The 23,160-nt window shown below is 42.1% G+C and overlaps 1 protein-coding gene across 3 annotated transcripts in view; it reads left to right on the top strand.

Annotated features, from left to right (window-relative positions):
• LOC121317495 (calcipressin-2-like) overlaps positions 1 to 23,160 on the top strand; it is a 70,508-nt gene that overhangs the window by 26,713 nt on the left and 20,635 nt on the right. The window contains exon 1 of one of the 3 annotated variants that reach the window (XM_041253497.1): positions 13,272 to 13,574. The exons of the other annotated variants lie outside the window; for them this stretch is intronic. Within the exon in view, the coding sequence (XP_041109431.1) occupies positions 13,488 to 13,574 (87 nt within the window). The 5' untranslated portion in view covers positions 13,272 to 13,487. Of the gene's footprint in view, positions 1 to 13,271; positions 13,575 to 23,160 lie in introns of those variants that run through there. 3 annotated transcript variants of the gene reach the window in all.

Genomic DNA, 23,160 nt, shown 5'->3' with positions numbered 1-23,160 from the left:
TTTTAACAAGAATTAAAGATGATAAATGAGCCTTATTAAGAGTTAATTCATCCTGCTGCTTATGTTTTGCCTTGGAGAGACCAAAGAGCATTGCAAACACTCCCCTTCACAATGACAGGCAGCTGGGTGTACTGCAAAGATTATATCCAGTGTATGAATTATGCATGGGATGTGTTAATGAAATGAGCAGTTTCTCAATTCAATCGAGGGATGATCTTAAATGAGGGCCTCTTGATTTACAGAGCAGATAGAAGATATGTTGCCATCCGTGCTGAACAATCTTTTGTTAAGTAAATTAATTGTTAAACACAAACAAACCTCCTAAACACTTTCTATACCGCACACACAGGATGTGCATTAAATCTTCCTCAAGATAAATATTTTTTTTTTACAATCAAGTAATTTTGGCCGTCTCAAGGAAGCAATGCAGCCATCACCCAGGATAGATAGTGTGCTGTGGGATCATAGTGTACTTTGTAATGCTTGTCATGATATAAATGGTGTGAATAAACATGAATTGAGCTCTGCACTTGCTTGCCGATGCTAGAAAGAAAGCATACTGGCAAGAGAGAATGACAAAAGAATGGAAAAAGGTTAGTCAAACACCAGCTTTAACTGTAGACTAACAGTCTTCTGACCGTAAGAGACATTCCTTTATCTGCTCAGAAACTAGCAGTTCCATTCCCCTGAGCTACTGTCTTAGGGTTTGTTATCTAGTTTGAACTGCTTCCATTTATCGCACAAGCTATAGCTTTCTTTGTCATCTAATAAAGGTGCAATCTTGACTCTCTGTATTGAGCTTCACTGTGTAGGGGAACAGTCTTTGGGTCTCAGCTTGCATTACCCATGGATCAGAGGTGAGACCCTCCTTGCTGGATATGGCTTGTCACAATTTATAACTTTTGTTATTCTTACTATGTGTCCTTTAGCTCAGACACAGGTTGTGATGGAAGGGCCAAACTAAACCTACCCCAGCTAGACTGCCTGTAACTGAAAAATAAGCTGAAGTAAGTCAATACTAATAGCAGTGTGTTGAACATTTAGATTTTGCCACAGTAGAAAGCAAACGATTATTAGGTGGATAGAAAAGGATGCTTACTTAAATATGTTAAAGATTTAGAAATGTAAACTCTGGGGGTTTGTCTTTTTGATGTTTACTCCTAAAGGGCTGGTAGTGTTTGTTTGTTTGTTTGTTTGTTTATTTATTTATTTATTTATTTATTTGTATATATTCTTTTAGTCACATTTTTATTTTGTCATGTTAATACCCTAATTTGAGTTTTACTTAATGTTCACCTCTTAGTCCAACAAAACTATTATTTCCTGAGCATTTGTTTAGTTCCATGAATTAAAGACCATTGGTGTTTTTGAGTCTCTACCCATATGGAAGACCAAAGTGTATTTTTATTGTCATCATGTGAATGCTTTGTACTTCAGCCAAGAAACTACTGAGAAATGAGCTCACTTAGCATTGATTTCAGAAGCCAGAAACTTAAGGCTAGGATTAATCAGATATAATTCTATATTATGTGTCAGGACTCTGCAAAACAAAGTTAAGTGATGATTCGTAGCCATTTTTGAGGCTATTTTCAGGCCACTGCTGACTGTGGACAGGAGATCTCAGGAGGCAGCGCAAAATTGGCCGAGCAGCGCCCGTGGGGGAGGGTTTAAGGTTGGCCAGGGTGTCCTCGGCTCATCACGCACCAGCGACCCCTGTAGTCTGGCCAGGCGCCTGTCACTTTGCCTGTAAGCTGCCCAGAGCTGCGTTGTCTTCCGACGCTGTAGCAATGGGTTGGCTGCATGGCGGGCCTGCAGAGTGAAAAGAAGTGGTCAGCTGACGGCGCATGCTTCGGAGGACAGCATGTGTTCGTGTTTACTGCTCCCAAGTCAGCGTGGGGGTGGTAGTGGTGAGCTGAGCCTAAATACAATTGGACATTTCAAATTGGGAGAAAAACAGGGTAAAATCAACTGCCAATTTACTAAATAAAAAAAAAACAACTATTGGTGATTTTTTGTGGGAAGTAGGTGTTCATTGAGCTTCAGGTTGTTCACCATGAACAGGTGTTCCTTCTAGACAAGTTATCTTTATTATTAATTATTAATTAGTCATTAAGCAGATGCTTTTATCCAAAGCGAATTACAGAGACTAGGGGGTGAACTGTACATAAACAGCTACTGCTACAGAGTCACTTACAACCTCGTTTTTTTATGTCTTATCCAAAGAACAGAGCACAAGGAGGTTAAATTACTTGCTCAGGGTCACACACAGCGAATCAGTAGCTGAGTCAGGATTTGAACCAGGAACCTTTTAGGTATCAAGCCCTTTTCTTTAACTACTGGACCACCAATATTCCATTGGCTATACAGACAGCCCTGTTTTATCTGTAGTTAAGGTAAAAGGTAAGTCAAATAGACAACTTTTTTTTAAAAGTTGAAATTCATATTTTACCTTAGAATCTATGAATGAGTATCTGGGAAGTTATGGATCATATATGGTTTAACTGTGTGTCTGGGTATCCAAAGGTTTCAGAATCAGAATCCCTTCCTCAGAGTTCTTTCCATATCGGATAATATTATCTCTGTTGGAGAGACGGCTACTACGTGATCTGCCAAGAGAAAGATCTCCATATCTCAAGAAGGTCATTTTTTAAAATCTGGAAACCAGTTTAGAGACATCACTCATCTCACTCCACTAAAATGAAAGTGCAGCTTCAGTGGGGCTGGTGAGTGAGCGGGCTTCTTTGCTAAGGGGTATGTTTTTACAGCTATTTTGTGTTTTGTGTTACCTTGTGTCAACTACAGATGAAGCAACTTGCTACAATATTTTTTGAGTCATCTAAAAACTTGAATGGTTGTAAAATGGTATCACATGAATACAACCCCATACTGAATCTTCCGAAGAGAGCTCTGAACCTCTAGCTAATCCATGTGCTATTCTTGGGTCAAATAAGCTTTTCAGGGCTACTCCTCAGTTTTCACTTGCTAATAAGAATTGCTTAGTAGAACCAGTTTTTAAATTGCCCCTTTAGAAGTCTCTTGAGCCCATGTAAACTTGAATTCCAGCTTTCAGCTTTTGGACTTGTTGACATCCAAATCTGCACTCGAGTCCCTCCTTGGGTTTGTACCTGTCATTACAATCAGACATGCACTCGCATGCTCTGATGTGCTTGGAGCTTGATTTTAAAGCCTTGGTACACAAAGGGCCCTGTTTAATCAATTGAACAGACCATGCTTCCTTGCAGTGGTACTCAGAGAATCAGTACGTTGAAAATGTTATCTAACTTGTTTTCAAATAATCTTGTTTTGCAGTCCGCAGGTTTCTTTCAGTTGGTTATGATGATAAATCAGCCTGTGACAACTGCTTACATAGAGACAGCTTGCAGGGTAAATGCAGCTCTCAGTGTTTCACAGTATAACACATGGGTTAATTGCCAGAAAACCAAATATTTTAGTAACAGTCCCTATATTTTATCAGATATTATTCTGTGTTTTAGATGAGCATATTCTCTTACACAATGCAAGTTACCTGTAGCTGTGCTTTACAAATTATTAGGGGGTGAATCAACTGGCAAGCCTTCTTAAAAATAGGACTTCTTAGCAGATGAAGATTAGTAAATACTTATTTTCCTTCCTTGGATTATGAGCTAAACTTGTTACATAATTCTTATGCAAGATTATACTTAACACACATCCAAATATAATCTCTCTTTTTAAAACCCATCTATTTGAGATACTGGTTTCCATACTTGGTAGACACAGTCTCAACAGTAAAATACTGTTTATTTATGTCACTGTGCATGAATCCTCTAAAGAGATACCATCTCTTTATATTATTTAACATGTTTTTAACATTTACAAACTTTATGGACTAGTGGTAAGTGCAGTGTACAGTAGCAGTAGTGTAGTACCAATAGTTCTGCTAAGGTTAGGAGCTCATATAAAATGCCATTAGTATAACAAAAACACTGTCTGGGAGTTCCCCTCATTTATATTTCTGGTTTGTTGCTTCTGTTTTAAAATGCTTTCTTTTCCTGATCATTAAGTAAATGCATCCTCCCTTTTGCCATACCCAGTTTGTTGTGTCTTTTACACCATCTTAAAAAGTTTAAAAGTAAAAAGCTTAGCAATAAATCTCAACTCTAAAATGTAAAAAGTGTTTCAAAATAGAAATAACTCCTAATGTTAATATGGGACTTGTTAAAGGCACCTGCTATAATACACGTGATATATCATTACATTTTATTTACTGGTACCGATACTGCAGGTGCTGCAAACTGCTGGCTGCAGCCAGTTCTTAGTAAATCATTGTGTTAATGCTTCAACTTTGTGCCAATCAGAAGCACTTGACCTAATGTATTTTATCTCTGTGCAAGTGGTAAATGTTAAATGTTTTTTGGCGCGGTAGAGCCACGATAGGTAGGGTTGAGTAGGCAGTTTAATGTTAAACCCCAATTTCTGTACTTTAATAACTTTGACCCCGTTCAGTGGATTTGCATGAAAATTTGGATGTGTGGTCCCTTTGGTTAGATGTCTTGATGTGTTCCATTTCGATCTGCTCGGATATGCAGATTCTGAGATCCAGATAATGAAAAAAAAAAAAAATCTGTGTTTTTTACTATTTTTTTGTTTTGTTTTGTTTTTGTCGGTCTCCAGCTCCAGAATGGTTTGAAATTTTTGTTTGGCAATTTTAGGGTACAAGGGGACTGGCCCAGAATAGTGCCTTTTTCTGGTTTGGTAAAAAAATATGAATCTGTTCCTGAGTTATAGGGATTTTTAAATTTTGGTTCTGAGCATACTCAGTAGAGCTCTTGCAGTTAGATGTTTGATCTCGAAAAAGGAATTAGCCTCACAACAATACATCCTTTTTCGGGAGGGTCTAATCTTCTTTCATCAGAAAAAATATCTCTGCCTCTGTTGGAGTTAGAAATACAATAGACCCGTGTGGAAGGGTGGTGGGTAATTCACTGACACAGGAGACAGACAGGTAAATTTGGCAACACCGCACAGGTGCCCAGTTTTATTTCAGGGTGCTGTTTTTCTTTAGTCCCGCAGATGGCGCTGTGGGTCCGTGGTCTGATTTACCAACGATGGTAAACAGAACCACGGGCATACCAAGCGATGGTACACAATACGGGCGCCCTTGCAGGTGCTCAAAGAAATAATAATGTAAACAGAAGGCGAAAAGAACAAGGGAAAATAAAACAGTAATAGAACTACAAATAAAAGGTGCTGCACTCGGCAGCGTTATCCCGGTCGCCACTACCCGCACGACTCGGATCAACGTCCTACTCTGTCGGCTAACTAGCCTGCTCTTTTACAATACGCCGGGGTCTGCCCAAGGGTTCCCCGCTCTCTCTGTCTCGCTGTGAACCTCTTTCTTTTCTCCTGGCTGATTCCCGGTCCTGAATCAGAGCTTCCGCACTCTCGGCGCGTGTACGTGGGCAGACCTGAGGAAACAGCAGAGCATTTTTTTATAGGGCTAGCAATCCCCCAAGACTTTCAGAGAGGGGGAAAGTCCACACACCTACCTTCCCACCTCCCCGTGTCACTGCCATGACTCACAGGCGGTTGTTGGAAGACTGCCGCCCTCTTCCTGCAGTACTGTGAACACGCCAGAAGAGTCAGCACAGATCTCTCCCTGCTACATATCCTTCCCCTCAGAATGACACCACCGGTTCATTCGAAACTCCTACACCCCCATGCCTTCCCTAGAGAAAAAGTCTGCGTTTTGATGCAGCTTTCCTGCTCGGTGGACTACCCTGAAGGCATAGGGCTGTAAGGCCAAGTACCACCGTGTGATTCTGGCATTGCTATCTTTCATCCGGTGAAGCCATGCTAAAGGGGCATGATCTGTAACCAGGGTGAAGTGTTGCCCCAGGAGGTAGTACCGGAGTGCCTCGACTGCCCATTTTACTGCGAGACACTGCTTTTCGATGGTGCTATATTTTTTCTCGCGGGGAAGGAGCTTCCTGCTGATATACAGGACTGGGTGCTTGCTTCCCCGAACCTCCTGCGACAACACTGCCCCAAGACCTGTCTCTGACGCATCCGTCTGCAGGGTGAACCTCTTACCAAAATCTGGGCTGCATAGCACTGGCTTACTACACAGCCTCCGCTTCAAGGCGAGTAAGGGCCTTTAGCAGCCTTCCGGGTGAGGTCTGTCAAGGGAGCAGTGAGCGTAGTGAAGCTCAGGATGAATTTTCTATAATAGCCCGCTAGTCCCAAGAAAGAGCGCACCTGGGTTTTGGTTGTAGGAACCGGCCAGTCAGCCAAGGCTTTCACCTTAGCAACTAGCATGGTCCTAAATTGGTACAACCCGAAGGGAGTCGAAAACGCCATCCTTTCTCTAGATTTCGGAGTCAGGGGTATCTGCCAGTACCACTTCGTTAAATCCAGTGTTGTCATAAAATGAGCTGTGCCTAGACGCTCCAGCAACTCATCTACCCGGGGCATCGGATAAGCATCAAATTTCGATTTCTCATTGAATCGTCTGATATCAATGCAAAATCGAGTTGACCCGTCTGGCTTATCGACTAAAACAATCGGACTGTTCCAGTCACTTTGGGACTCTTCTATTACTCCCAGTCTCAGCATTTCGTCAATTTCCGCTTTTATTACCTGTCTTTTACGCTCAGGTATACGGTACGGCCTCTGGCGAACTAGCGCCCCCGGCTCAGTATCAATGTGATGATGGGCTACTCGAGTCTGCCCCGGGACGGAAGAGAACACGTCAAGAAACTCCGCCACCAGACCGTGAGCCTGACATTTCTGCGTTGGTGTCAGATTCTCAGCAATCTGTACCGATCCTTTTCTTGCCAACACAGAAAGATCAGGTCCCAGATCCGTGACGTCATCTGCATGCGCCACTAACAACGCCTCTGGTTGCAACCAAGGCTTTAAGAGATTGATATGGTAAATGTGTTTCTCTGTCTGTCGCTCCAGCTGGCAGATCTCATAGTCCACCTTCCCAATCTGGCGTGTAACCTCAAAGGGTCCTTGCCACTTAGCTAAGAGTTTCGACTCAGAACTGGGTAATAATAGAAGTACCTTATCCCCTGGCTGAAATGTGCGCAACTGGGCTCCTCGGTTATACTGTGTCTCCTGTCTGTGCTGTGCCTGCTGGAAATTGTCATGTGCCCATATCCCCACAGACTCGAGACGTTTGCGCAGGTCCAACACATACCGGACGGTATTGGTCGAATTGTCCTGCTGCTCCTCCCACATCTCTCTGACCAGATCGAGCACGCCCCGGGGTTGCCGCCCATACAACAGCTCGAATGGTGAAAACCCCGTGGAAGCTTGGGGATCCTCGCTGATCGCAAAGAGAAGGGGGGGAATCAGCTGGTCCCAGTAACGCACATCACTATGAATAAACCTGCGCAACATGTTCTTAAGGCGTTCCACCAAACTGTCGGTCTGAGGATGAAACACCGAGGTCCTAATGGTCTTAATTCCCAAAAGCTTACATGTTCCGCAGATTAGCTGGGACATAAAATTGGTGCCTTGATCGGTGAGTATCTCCTTGGGAATCCCCACCCGGGAGAAAACCTTTACAAGCTCGTTGGCAACAGATCTAGCTGACATAGATCGGAGGGGAATTGCCTCTGGATAACACATATTGTAATCCAGAATGACAAGTAGGTGGGTGTATCCTACCGCACTCCTTTCTAGTGGCCCAACTATGTCCATCCCAATACGCTCAAACAGAGCTTCCACTAGGGGCAAAGGCACCAGTGGGGCTCGTGGAACGGCTCTAGGGCTGGCCTTTTGACATTCCCCACAACGGTCACAAAACCGCTTAACATCGCCATCCAGCCCCAGCCAGAAGAACCGTGACACAAGCCTTGCTTTAGTTTTGTCCCTTCCCAAATGACCAGACAGGGGAATAGCGTGAGCCAGCTGCAACAAATCCTCCTTAAAGGGCTGAGGAATGAGCAACTGATGACGCACTTCACCAGTCTGGGGTAATTTATCAACACGGTATAGCAGGTCTTGATCAATTTCAAAGTGGGGGTACGTGGCGGCGCGTCTGGGCTCGACCACCCGACCATTAACCACCGCAGCTTGGTCAAAGAGCCTGCCCAGCACGTCGTCACGCTCTTGCACGAGTCGGAAGTCACGGGAGCGAGCTAAGAAATCCGCTCCCATGGCTTCCAACTCGGGGTCAGGTCGATCCTGAGCAGAGGCAGCCGAGCCAGACCCCTGCTCTGGCTCCGCGACCTCCCCCCTGGACTCTTCACCAACCGCCCCCACCTGAATCTTCTCCGACTCCCTCCATTGCCAGCCCTCGTTCTTAGCGATCCGGCGCTCCCGTTTAGTTTTACTGGGTTTAAATTTATGGCAAAACCATTCAGGATCGCGAAAGGGAAAAATCTCTCCAATTACTTCCTCTTTCTTAGCCAATAAAGAAGACAGGGCTGTCAGGGCAGCCAACCAAACTTTAAACTGCTCACAGTCCCGTCCCAGAACTACTGGTACCGGCAATCGAGGACATAATCCTACCTGCACCTGCGTCACCTGCTGGCCAATAGTCATACATACATTGATCTTGGGATAGGAGCGGACATCCCCATGAATACATTTAATATGCACCCGTCCCAATATTCGTTTATGCCCCAATGAGATTAGGCTCTCCTGTACTAGAGACTGACCACACCCTGAGTCCGGGAGAGCCTGGGTTTTTGTACCATCCACTGTCACAGGAATAACAAAACCCTTGTGCTGAAGTGACTGAGGTAATTGAACCCGCCTACCTGGTCGGCTGAGGTCACACTCCATCACGAGGCAGTCCCGGGCAAGGTGGCCCACCTCCCTGCACGTCCAACACCTCGGTGGGCTGGTTTCTCTCCCCGAAGTTTTGGCAAAAGGGGGAAACACTGGAGCCATAAAAGGGGCTCACCGATAAGGCATCCACGCGAGACCCCGGTCTGACACTGCAGCAGCCCGTGGGTATCCCCACCCTGCCCCGGTTCCCGGGCCGGGAGCTCCGGCCGACACTCCCCGACCAAATCCTGGACTACCCCTTCCCCCCAGTCCCTTCGCCCTTTCCAGGGCCAGTTGAGGGGACGATCCAGTAGCCGCACTCCTCCCGGGCAGTTTCACAGGCGTTGGCTCCGCTGCCTGGTACTGCTCGGCAAGTTCGACCACCCGGTCCAGCGTGACTGGCGCCTGTCGCTGGACCCACAGCCGAGGTCCCGAGGTTAGACACTCTAGGATGCGCTCCACCACCCTGGCTTTGGCGTTCAGATCTGGATTCAACCAACCCATGGCGTAATCTTTCAGACGGTGGGCGATGGCTCGTGGGTGCTCCCCTGCCGCAAACTGCTCCTCCCGGAATTTCTTCTGGTAGCCCTCCGGTGTGGCCCCCACACGATTTAGGATGGCTGCCTTCAGCCGGGGGTAATCCAGCATGTGCTCCGGGGACAGCGTCCTCGCAGCTGCTTGAGCCTCCCCGGTGAGTTGGGGCAACACATAGCTAGCCCACTGGGCTTGGGTCCACCCGGCCGAGATCGCCATAGCCTCGAACACCTCCAAGTAGGCGTCCGGTCAATCCTCGGCCGTCATTTTGGTGGGTCTCTGGATGGAGTGGTCTGGAGCTGCGGGTCTAGCCGCCCCCTGCACTGCCGCGGTGAGCGTCTGGTGCAGGAGGTCCATCATTGCGGCAAACTGGGTAGCATCCATGCTAGTCTGCTCCTTCTGAATATGAATGTGAATCCCACTGCTAGCACCACGTGTGGAAGGGTGGTGGGTAATTCACTGACACAGGAGACAGACAGGTGAATTTGGCAACACCGCACAGGTGCCCAGTTTTATTTCAGGGTGCTGTTTTTCTTTAGTCCCGCAGATGGCGCTGTGGGTCCGTGGTCTGATTTACCAACGATGGTAAACAGAACCACGGGCATACCAAGCGATGGTACACAATACGGGCGCCCTTGCAGGTGCTCAAAGAAATAATAATGAAAACAGAAGGCGAAAAGAACAAGGGAAAAAAAACTGTAATAAAACTACAAATAAAAGGTGCTGCACTCGGCAGCGTTATCCCGGTCGCCGCTACCCGCACGACCCGGATCACCGTCCTACTCTGTCGGCTAACTAGCCTGCTCTTTTACAATACGCCGGGGTCTGCCCAAGGGTTCCCCGCTCTCTCTGTCTCGCTGTGAACCTCTTTCTTTTCTCCTGGCTGATTCCCGGTCCTGAATCAGAGCTTCCGCACTCTCGGCGCGTGTACGTGGACAGACCTGAGGAAACAGCAGAGCATTTTTTTATAGGGCTAGCAATCTGCCAAGACTCGCCTCTCAGCCATTCAGAGAGGGGGAGAGTCCACACACCTACCTTCCTACCTTCCCGTGTCACTGCCATGACTCACAGGCGGTTGTTGGAAGACTGCCCCCTCTTCCTGCAGTACTGCGAACACGCCAGCAGAGTCAGCACAGATCTTTCCCTGCTACAACCCCTCATTGTTTTCCTCTGCTCTCCCTCTACTGGAATGTTGGACTGGTTCATAGACTTATGTTTTGCTTACAAGTTGTAATGAATGCATCCGTACTGTGGGTTAAGTTTTGACACGCACACGTGTTTTTTTTTTTTTTTTTTGGATTAATCTCATTACACAATTGATTTGTTAAAATATTTAACTGTTACTTGATTGATTACTCTCTTGGTCACAGTAGTAATGCTACAATATGTTCAGTTGAAAAATAATAAGTTTTTGACCAGTTCAAATTTAGATACTAATGTATTTATTTTCAAAAGGTTTTCTTTAGGTTGTTCTGTGGGGGGAGGGTGGGGGGATGTCCCCCCCTCTCTTGTTATCTGCATAGAGTCTCTCAAGTTGTTTGAATTAACATCTTGCTTGTGTTACCTTGCCCCCCCCCCCCCCCCCCCCCCCCCCCTCACTGCATGTAAGGGGGTGGGAGGGAATGCAGCGTTAGGGTTAAAAACCCCAACATCACATTTTCCATTTTAATATCAAACCTAACTGATGCATTAACAAAGTTTTTTGCAAAGAATATATATATATATATATATACACACACACACACACACACACACACACACACACACACATATATATAAATTACAATACCCTTTGAATACTGCAGATACCATACCGTTTGTGCTCTGGTTAATAAATGCCTACATGGTTTCCTCATGCTGCAGGGGTGTTTGACGTCAGCAGGGCCTTTTATCAGACAGCTCATTAATCATATTCAGATGTAGGATCACACTGTGCAGCTTCCACTCACTGTAGCCATTTAAGAAACGGTCAGGCAGTGCATTACCCAAACAGTATGTTATAAAACTATGACTTTGGAATGCAATCAGTGACATTGGCTTTTCACAATACCCGCTTTCAATATTTAAAAGACAGCGATTCTGGTTACCTGCACCTCTTTTAAGGCCAGGCATCCTTGTAAATTGAATAGTAATTATTTGTATTTTACCTGGTTTCAATTTTTATATATTTATTATTATTATTATTATTATTATTATTATTATTATTATTATTATTATTAATATTTAATCGTCATCATTCATGAAATGCATATTTAGTTCTAAATTACCTAGTGTGTTTGTCTGTATTCACTCCAAATCAAGCACTGCACAACAGTACGTATGTTTCCTGATCAAAATCTTTTATGTTCTCGTACCTACATATTTTATAGATAGGGACTGGAATCTAAAATTGTAACACTGCTGCTGTATGAATTTAAAACTATGGCATCCAATAATCTGTAGGGGCATTGCAGCAAACTAATCTTGTGCTGTCGATATGAGGTAGTTTTATCATTCCCCCAGAATAGCATATGAAAGTCTATCTGAGACGTGTAGTGGATTATTCTCCGCTATCCAAAGAGACTCAGGATTCAGGTATATTATCAGGTCTAAATATTTTAATCAGTGTATACAAGGGAAGAGTCTACTAGAGACTGTTGTAGAAAGAAGAGTTACATTAGGTTTTATACAGAGTGTTACAAGGTAGGGTGTGTCTCTAGCTAGAATGTCACAGAAGTTTGTGATAACACCTTTTGTTCATTACATGTGGTTCCAGCTGTGCTGGAGTCTACCAGGACCAGTTTGTCCTGGGCAGTTCTTTCCATGGGACATGGTGTAAATCCTTTGATCAGATGGAGTGTCGACCGTAGAAGTGTCTTTTTTTAGATTCTTTGCTAGTATGGGAGCTATTCTCTCTGTTGCTAGCATTATCAGTAAATTGCACTAGAGCAGGCGCGTTTACTGCTGCCAGCCCACCTGTTATGTGTTTTCACCTCTCATTAGGTTTGTGCCACAACTTGCCAGGTGGAGAAAAGTGGAACTGACTTTGTTTGACCACAAACCGGATTCAAGAAGTGATATTCTTTTGAACCATAAGAACTCATCCAACCACATGTATCAAGATATTAATGTCACAAAACCAAATCTGAGTTTTTAAATTAATTATAATATTAAACACAAACACCTGTTTGTGAGTGATTTTACGGGAGTTTGAGATTGCATGGTTACACAGTAAAGGGTCTTAATGTGGTGGCTCCCAGTGCTACTGCATTTTCACTGTGTATTAACCCTTCTGTTGTTTATCCCTTCTGAATACAGTTGAAAGAGGGTGCACATTGTTTCTGGCATTTCGGGCAGGTAGGGATATTAAGACTCACCACTGTTTTAGAATACTGTGATTGTTCTAGAATGAACTGTTGTGCAAGAGAGCTTCAAACTTTGTTTTCAATGGATATTTCATCCAGAACTTGAAACACTTGGTTACAAGATATAGCCTATGTTAGTACTAAAAAGAAACCTATAATTATAATTACAAATGTGTTGATTAGAAATCATCGTTTGTGTTGTAGAAATTGTTTTACTGTAATATAGTACTACTGTAGATTAATGCAGTAACACTGCATAAATATTGCAGTGTATTTTACAAAGTTGGATCATTATCTCAAGGGGAGCTATAGTATTCTTTTTCAGGTATTTTTTTATCACCCTAGCTAAAACACTCCAGCAAAAGCAGAGACTGTGACTTAATTCCCTAACAAATGCTGCCTGTATTAATTGGTTTGAAGTCAGGTTTGGCACATAATCATGTTCAATTTGCTCCACTGCATCCCCGCCAGTTAGAAAAAAACTAGATCTTGCTGATGTCATCCTGGCAATGATGTCATTACACAGAGAGAGAGAGAGAGATGGAGGTGGAGGTGGAGGTGGTGGCTGGGGCTGGGTAGGGGGAGCTCCAGTGCTGCTGATCTGTTGTGAGACTGCTTGCTTTGAAGAGAGCATGGATAAAGCTAACAACTTCAGAGATTAGACAGTTGTAGGGATTCAGGCTTCACACAGTACCAGTGGTAACATCAGTGCAGCTTAGTAACAGCATCCAAACTCTGTTAGAATTTAGGAAAGGCATTCTAGAGCATAGAAGGTTGTGATAAATAAAAGCTGTGATTTATTTTTTTTAAGCTACATTCATAGAAGTTTCTGTAAGTTGATAAAGAATGCCTGCACGGAGCGTGGATTGTGATAGCTGCACTTTGATAGCCTGTGTTGTAGATGTGGAGGTGTTCATCAATCAGGAAGTCAAGGTAGGTGCATGATTTAAAAACATGAACAAAAGAAAGTAGCCTTCCTAACGCACTATGAGATGTGGTTTCATTTCAGTATAAGTGGTTTCTCAGGATTTACATTTTTTTTTTTTTTGTCTGAGCATAATCCCTTTTTGTACTGTTTTTTTATGCAAATACCATCATGTCATAAACTGCATGTAAAGTGTACATTTATATAGTTTAGATAACCACTATCCATACTAAACTTCAGAAATCTCTTAAATAAAAGATGTGAATTACGCTGTCGTACACGTCGATCCAGAGCATCCCAAACATGCTCAGTGGGTGACATGTCTGGTGAGTATGCAGGCCATGGAAGAACTGGGACATTTTCAGCTTCCAGGAATTGTGTACAGATCCTTGCGACATGGGGGCCGTGCATTATCATGCTGAAACATGAGGTGATGGCGGCGGATGAATGGCACGACAATGGGCCTCAGGATCTTGTCACGGTATCTCTGTGCATTCAAATTGCCATTGATAAAATGCAATTGTGTTTGTTGTCTGTAATTTATGCCTGCCCATACAATCACGCCACCATGGGGCACTCTGTTCACAACATTGACATCAGCAAACCGCTCGCCCACACGACGCCATACAAGCTGTCTGCCACTTTACATGTCGCATTTATATTTTTGTTCAGTGTAGTTAAATGTCCAGCCTGCTGGATGCAATGTAACCTCTACGATGTAGGTTCTACACGATAGAGGAAAAGTGATACAGGGGAGCTGAAATAGGGGAAGTGATACATGAGAGTTGATACTGGGGAAACGACACAAGAATTGATACAGAGAAGAGATACAGGAGAAGCGATACAGGAGAGTTGATACAGGGGAAGTGATACGGGGAAGCGATACAGGAGAGTTGATATGGGGAAAGTGATACAGGGGAGTTGATACAGGGGAAGCAACACAAGGAAGTGATACAGGAGGGTTGATACAGTGGAAGTGATACAGGAGAGTTGATACAGGAGAAATGATACGGGGGAAGCGATATAGGAGAGTTGATACAGGGGAAGTGATACAAGAGAGCTGATACAGTCAAAGTATTGCATTTTCTTTTGTAGAAACAGTTCTGTTTGGTAGGAGGTTGTGACACATGCACGCACAGAGAATTGATGAATGTGGAAACCTGTGGTGTTGCTTTGTTTTCTGACAGTGGGATCACAGATCCTATTAACTCCCAATGCAACCTCCACTCCCACAACACATCATTTATAAATATGTTTTATAAAGCAATACACATGACATGTTATAAACTGTATAAGCAACATTTACAAATGTTTTTTAAATACTTTTTTATGGGGTCACTTTTGACCTTTACAACCGACACTATACTAAGCGGAAAGCTGTACCAGCAAATCTATTATGCAACACGTGTTAAGAGATGTAATCATTTTCCTGTATTTATTATTATTTTATTTTGTTGGATATCATTTTGGAATCTATCTTGCATTTATTAAAAAAAACAACAGAATAACTGGCTGAATTGCACTGTTCCAGATCACGTTGTTCCTCTGTTGTGGAATAATTGCAGTACTCCATTAAGGTTCATGGTGTATCCTCTATTTAATCATTGCAGTAGGAGGTCACTGGTCTTAGCAAGTACTACCTTATATTCCCAGGTATTTTTTGTGTGCGAGTTTTCAAGTTATGAAAGGTATATTTCTGTTGTATTTTAACCTGATAATAATTCAACAGCTTTAACCCTTTGCGGTCCATTGTTAGACCAGGTCCGACATTAAAATTTTTCATTTCCATCCGATGTTGGACCTTGTCAGACATCATCAAAAAGATGTCTCTAGTTGTTTTTTCTCCAGAAAATGCAGGTAAAACCTTTCAATGGCTGAGTGAGACAGATAGGAGCCAAATGAAACCGAAGAAAAGGGCGTATCTCATAGTCCCATGCTCTGCATCCAGTGCTCAAAGAATACCATGGATGTTTTGAAGAGCTAATTTGAGATGTTATAGTAATAAAATAATGACTTGGATCGCTTTATTGAGGGGTTTGGTGATAAAATGAGAGAGGATTTATCAGTATGCACGTCTATAAAGAGGTATGTGAAAAATACAGCGAACAAGGGGTGGGGCTTGGCTGGAGATACAGTACTGAGTGTCCTTTTGCTATTCAATGCCTTTTAAACCTGTTTTACTCTGAAAATATATATTTTAAACGGTGCGTGTAAAATAAACAGCACGTGTGCAAATAAATTGGACCTGATGCGCCAGACAAGCACTGAATAAATGGACTGCAAAGGGTTAAATCTTAAACTTTTAGCTGCTATGCTTTGTTATTGTTGGCTTACTGTTAATGTCACACATTTAAATGTCCAGGAAATTGCTTTGCACTCATGTCCCAAATGTTGGCCCACCCTGGTGAGCTAATGTGACGGGGAGAGCCCTGTCGCTGGTTCCTGTGCAAATTTGTGCAGCTGGGACACGGAATAGAAGACGCATTGCTGGGCAACCAGGTGAGCAGTTAGGCTTACCCAGCACTGAAATGATCGAGGGGTCCGAATTTGCCTGGGAGGTGTATCCGGGGAGGCTGCGCGGAGCTTGAGGCTAATGCACGGTCATTGCTACACAGATGGGCGCTGAGTGAAAGCTTGCGCTTGTAGATAGTGAGGTGGAAAGCGTCTGCTCCGCACGATTAAGAATTACTGAACCGTTCAACATTTGTGTTGTAATAAAATCTGCGTGTATGTGCGGCATGTCAACACCCAATGCTCTGTGTTTGCCTCGTGATTGTTCAGTGACGACATGGGTTGTCGCCATGTTGTGGTTTCGTGCAGCAGTGACTGTTCACGTTTTGAGGTCCCCTTGCTGATGGCTCTTCAAAAAAGAAGGGCCCAATAATCTCGTAAATGTTGCATGTGGATTAGTCTCTGACCACATAACAGTTGTGCGTGTTCACACTTCCAGACAGGGTGAAGTGTGCTTCATCCGTCCACAGGATATTAGCAGGCCACAGGTCATCCGATTCCAGTAGTGCTAAGAACTGTCGACACATCTGAGGAGGTCCGCAGAGTTGAACGAAGAGCCCTACGAACAGCTGAATTGGGCAAACCCAGGTGGCGGGCGACATCACATGCTCTTGGATGGGTTCTTCTGCTACGGCATGGCTAATCTCGGACAACGTCGCTTGGTGTCGGTAGTCTGCCGCTACGAGGCTTATCAAAAGTGCAACCTGTTTACTCAAATTTTGTGATTAACGTGAACGGCAACTCTTGAACATGGCCTGTTGTGGATGTTATGCACGCTACTGTATTCCCAAGAGCTGCCTCGGCATTGCTTCCTTTGCTGAAACTTGACCAATTCACCTCTCTGCACACTTGTCAACTTCATCTTGCTTGACTGAGCTGCCTTGCGAGTGACTGGACTGTTTATATCCACAGTAGTGTAGTATGGAACTATGCGACAGTAACCACAGTGGCACCACCTAGTGACAAAAATTGTTTAGCAAATAATGCCCGGATAGTGCAAAGTGTTCTCTTTTGGAATGTTTGTCTGCTTTTTGGGTGATTTTTATATAGAATATTTCTTCAATGTTTTATCCACCATAACTCTCTGATTGTCTGGGTCATTGTTCTGAAACACAAGTAGCTGGACAATGAGGCAGACTGCACTTTAAGAAAGCTTCACAGTATCAGTCATCATGCAAGGCCAAATTAGAACACTGACGAAAGCAGTGTGACGAAAGTATTATTTAGATCATTTGTATTTTGAAGGAGAATTTCTCTCACGAAAAGAAAACTACATGTAAACCCAAATTGCCCAAAAGGGACTACCGAAATATTGACAAAAAGGTGAGACATATTTATTTTTGCATGTAAACAAAGCAAATGTATACTGCTTAAATTAATTATCACTCACCTGGCAGGAATCAAAGCTCCTTAATATCAGTGTAAAGCTACCTTTTTATCTCCTGGCCTGGGCTTTAAGCTAAAAGTATAACCATAAAAACATACAGTAAGAACAGAAGAAAACTTAAGAAGGAGAGGAGGCTATTTGGTCCATCTAAAGTTTAGATTCTAAACTCTTCCGGTTCCTAGTAGTTGATTGATCTCAAACCTTTGTCAAGTTTGGTCTTAAAGGACCCCAGTGATTCAGCATCAGCAACTTGACTAGGTAACCCATTCCATACCATCACCATTGTGTGTAAAGAAGTATCTCCAACCCTCTGTCCTAGGTCTATCTCCTTGTAGTTTGCATCTCTCTCCAAAGGTTTCTGTGCTGCACCTAAAATATTGATAACTTTGTCAACTCCTTTTTAAGATTTTAAATATCTTTTCTGGTGCACATTTTATCCAATATTTATTTTTCATCTGTATTTGACTGGTAGACATCAGAAACATATTCTTTACCTGCAAAGCTCTGGTTTCAACAGCTGGAGCTGTATAACAGAAAGTAACTTCAGGAAACAATACCATTTAATTTAACCCCATAGTCACCAATTTCTGCCCTTGGGAATGAAAGCAACTGCCATTCAAGGGAAAGATGTATTTGATTTGTCAAATAATTCATCCAAACATCAGTAGTTCTCTGGCTTGCTGGAGCATAGCGGAATATCTTTATATATAATCTCTGCTGCAGGTAAAGCCTCATTAAGTTTTGTGATGCTTCAATGATTTTTCTACACCAATGCAGTTGTTTCAGATTCCTGTTTTATGCTGATCATGATAGAAAAACATATTTTTTCTTTTTTTTTCTTTTTTTTTTTGCTATGCAGCTTTGGCAGAGGCTATACTCATGTATTCATTTTCGATTATTCTTGTTATTTTGCTGGTTTCCATGTTTTTAATGTTGTTTAAAGGTGTAATAACAGAGATTTGAAAAATGTTACTCTTGTCTCTCATAAGCATCACAGCATTAGCGTCTCTCAATGTTTTTCTGTTGATCGTTTTGTTTCCCAGACTGTGTTTCACTTAGCGAAGCCCACTAGACCTGCCACAGCACTGCACGCCTGACCCAACTACTCTTTCTATGTTTCATAGCCACTTAAGTACAACGTGGAACGTGAGGGTATCACTGAGGTGGGGTTGTGTTATATGCGACCTAGGAAGTGACCGTCTAGCACCCTATTCAAAGTGGTAATAAAAAGTTCAAGAGGATTTGTAATAAGGTTGTAATTCTAATTACATGTATTTTGTTTTAGCATTATTTATGACTCAAGTATATCCAACTTAACGCATATGTGTTTTAATAGAAATAATTAATAATGATAATGTAGTGTTGACTGTAGAGATACCTTCTGTTTTGACCAGCCGTAAGAACTGAGAAAAAAAATATGTCCAAATAGAATTCTGCATGCGTGCTGGGGAATATTTATATTTAACAAAGGTAAGAAGAGCACAGCATGCAGAAAGACCTCAGATACAGGGATCTGCTTTTGTTAAAGATGAGTTAGTGTGTTCCTGGTTAATTCTCTCTCCCTCACAGGGGCTCTGCCTTTGATTAGAAACAAGTAATTGTGTTGTTAAATATGATGTTAGCTGTACTTTTAAAATGTATACTTTACTAGCCAATTTTAAGGCATTTTTCGTTTTTCTCTCTCTCAGCTGGCTACCAAATGCATGTCTGTTTGGCAAAAGAATGTAAATGTTGCATGCCAAGACAAACTAGCTCAAGATGGTTACCATGCTGCAGTATGTAACTTCACTGCCTAGGTTTTGTCTGTGCTGCTACCAGAATAAGAGCTTGTGCTGCAATTGTCTTGGGGGAAAAAAACCTGCTTATTTATATATGTTGGTATATATGTGTTTGGTGAACATACTGTACCTTATATCAATTTCATATATCAGGTCTATAGCCTTATAGTGGTTGGATTTAATTATTCTCACTGTTACCATAAGTGTTTCTTGGTGGCCTGATTGAAATTAGACAGAGCTTTCTATAATCATTTTTCATTTGTTAGGTAGGTAAGGCATTGAAAAGTAACTGCGGCATCTAGAATGTAATGTTTAACTGTAATTTTTTGGTTTGCTAGAATTATTAGCTCTTATTCTGGGAATGTCAGTAAAATATATACACAAATTGTGATTGGTGTCAGCATTTCCCCAACTGTAGAAATTATTTGACCTTGTGTCAACCTTTCAATCCTTGCCTGGGAAATCATTTTCAGAAGCACTGTGCAAACATTAACTTTTGGTGTTAAAATGTACTTTTCTTATTTTTGCCAAAAAAACACAAGCTCAGACTAATGTAACAACATGTAACTACTGTAAAAATGGAATTTTATCACTGCACTTTACTGAGGTAGAGAAAACCCTCAAAGATCCTGTAGCACATTCGTTTTCTGTGACATACCCAATGCTTACTCAGCTAATGCAAAATGCCTGATGCATACATAATGTTTTTATGTTACTGGGTCAAGTTACTCAAGAGGAAGATTAATCCAATGGTCAAGTTATCAGGTAGTACATTGTTTTTCTGCTTTGCTACATGGCTTTGCCTGCTGTGGGAAATCGCCAGTCTAACTCTTGATCTTCTTTACAGGAAGTTGATGTGCGGTACCGTTTTTGAATGGGAGTGCACATTCCAGAAGTTAATTTTAGCTCAGTGCCTTTATTGACCTGGAGAGAGCAGTTTCATATATTGCCAACGGTAATGTTTTTTAGTACAGCTGAGAGGCAGTGTAATCTATGGGACATGTACAGTATGAGGATGGGGAGAGGCTGATTGATTACTGTGGATTTTTCCAGGCTGTGGGTAAAAGTTTTCATTGTACGTTTCACTACTTTAGCATATCCTTCCATTTACCTTTTTTTTTTTTTTTAATATAAACTACAAAAAATATAAACATACTGCATTATCAGTTACAAGTTTCTTTTTTTTTTTTTTTTAAATGGACAGACTGTTTTTGTATCTCTTCAGTAATCTGACAATGCAGCTTTCTCATTCTTGACCCACATCCACAATGAAATGGCAACCTTGTGAAATGAATAGCTGTTTACCAGGTCAGGTACTCATGAGTTAATTCGCTTTGTATAGAAGGTGTATTTTTTTTTTTTTTTTTTTTTTTGATATACACTGGACAGGGTAATTGCAGAGTGATGTATCTATTGAATAAGAACAGGTGTCCAGTCACTGCCCTGAAAGGTCATTTCACTCCAGGTTTAATAGGTAAAATGATATAATTAACAACTTCAGGGTCTGGATGGAGGTGTAATTGGTTTGGAACAGACCAGGAGTGGAAGGGCCAACCTTGACCACCCCTGAATGAATAAGACTGACAAACTTGGCTAAACCATTATTACTGAAGCACTTTACAACAGTCTAACTTTTTAAAATGACATTGAATAAAGTGCAACCTCCTACAGTACACTGCCTCCTCTGCTTTACAGCAACAAAAACACTACAATATACAGTACAGCAAGGATAAACACTGAGGCCTTTAGGTCATGTGATGTTTTAAGTTTTGTTCAAGATAGAGCCATCCATCCGGCGCAGACACCCAAGCTCTGCACCGCACCATGGTCACAGACACACAAATACACTCTGCACTGCCCTGGGTCACAGACACACAAATACACTCTGCACTGCCCTGGGTCACAGACACACATACACTCTACACTGCCCTGGGTCACAGACACACATACACTCTACACTGCCCTGGGTCACAGACACACATACGCTCTGCACCGCCATGCGGTCACAGACACACATACGCACTTCACCCACCCCACAGTCACAGAAACACATACGCTCTGCACCGCCCCGTGGTCACAGTCACACATACGTACTTCACCCCCCGGCGGTCACAGACACACATATACGCTTCCCACCGCCTGAATGCCCCTTTTGTCTAATCTCCATTTGCGACTCACGGTCCTTGTTTCTTTTTTCAGTTCGAAAAAGTCCCATGGGTCAACATTGTCAATACCTTTTAGAATTTTGAATGCTTGAATCATATCGCTGCATTGTCATCTTTGTTCAAGACTGAATATATTCAGTTCTTTTAGCCTGTCTGCATATGACATGTCTTTTAAACCCGGAATAGTTCTGGTCGCTCTTCTTTGCACTCTCTCTAGTGCAGCAATATCCTTTTTGTAGCGAGGTGACCAGAACTGAACACAATATTCTAGATGAGGTCTTACTAATGCATTGTACAGTTTTAACATTACTTTCCTTGATTTAAGTTAAACACTTTAAGAAAAAAAGCTAATAACTTCAGAAATATTTACGATAGGGCTGGTTGAGTTGACACGGAGTGACCCGAAATAAAAGTGTATTGGTAAAGTGTATTTGTAAACCTGGCCCTATAGCTTTGTTTTTGGGATCTGATGTTGTATTGTATTCAAAAATGCAAAGATCTGAAACTGACAGTCAGTAGCGATCGCACTATGTACAACACATTGTCAAATCATTGCTAATTCATGATCTGCATGCTTTGCATTTAAACAGGTCCAGGTGGGGTGGTTTTGGAAGTAACTGGGTTTGACTTGAATTCAGCTAATATTACAACCGATGAAGGTGTTCACAGTGTGTCGAATAATAAATGGACATGGCACATGCAGTAAGTTATTTGGAATGTTACTGAACAACTGAAATGACCTTTTTTAGAGTTATTTCCAACTGTGTGCATTATTAAAGGTGATTACTTGCTTAACTTTTAGGAATGCACCCACTGGTGCTTTTGATAGTACAGCAAGCAGATATTTTTAGAAAGCTGTGCTGCTGTAGTCAATGTTTTTCCCCTCTATCCTTATTTGCAAAGGAATTTGAGCTATTTTTAATACAAAAATGTAGCCCGTCTAATAAAATGTTTTATTGAATTATCCTGAGAGCTTGTGGAAAGCAAAGCTACCTGGTGTGCTTGCTTATCCAAGTGAATTGTTCAAAACTATTAGAGTAAAATAAATAAATAAATAAATACGTTGTTTGCTCAGTAGTTACCATTTATAGAATATCCAACTAATTTTAGAGCACAAGCATTACTAACTAAACAAAAATCTGACATAACTTCATGTTTTTAATTAAAGTTCTGTTAGGGCTGAAATAATAGTAAGAAGGAGTTGACCACCAGCCACAATATGAATGAATAAATAAATAAATCTCAATCGATCAGTCAATCTTCATTTTATATAGCCTTTCATAGTGGACTACCATGTCATTTGATATAGTTTAATCACTATGTATTACTTGTCATGACGTACATTCATCAGCATATTAAATGAACAGAATAAGAGAAAAGCAATAGGCAAGTGCATGTTAAACTATGAAGAAACAGACAAACTAATATTAATAAACCAACTGTCACACTAAATTAACACAACACCCCTGCACACTTTAAAAAATGCAGCAGCAGCTCTAGTTTAATTATGAATACTTGTACTGGAGCAATATTCAAAACATCGGCAACATTATTTAACAGAATGGTGAAGCAACTTGCCAGAATGGAAAACGCGAAATTGCTCGGCGACGTGTCTGATTTGGGTTTTTTTCAGGAGCTCAAACTTTTTATAGCAAGAGAAACAGCTGCACATTCAGCCGTTTGTTTACATGCCATTTTATATCGATGAGGTGCACTCGTAGAATTCACAATACAAAATGAGACAATGGTATCA

This window comes from Polyodon spathula, chromosome 6 (genome assembly GCF_017654505.1).
Source record: "Polyodon spathula isolate WHYD16114869_AA chromosome 6, ASM1765450v1, whole genome shotgun sequence".
NCBI classification, from domain to species: domain Eukaryota; kingdom Metazoa; phylum Chordata; class Actinopteri; order Acipenseriformes; family Polyodontidae; genus Polyodon; species Polyodon spathula.
Note: the sequence above shows the minus strand (reverse complement) of the source record. Positions and strands in the feature narration are given on the sequence as shown.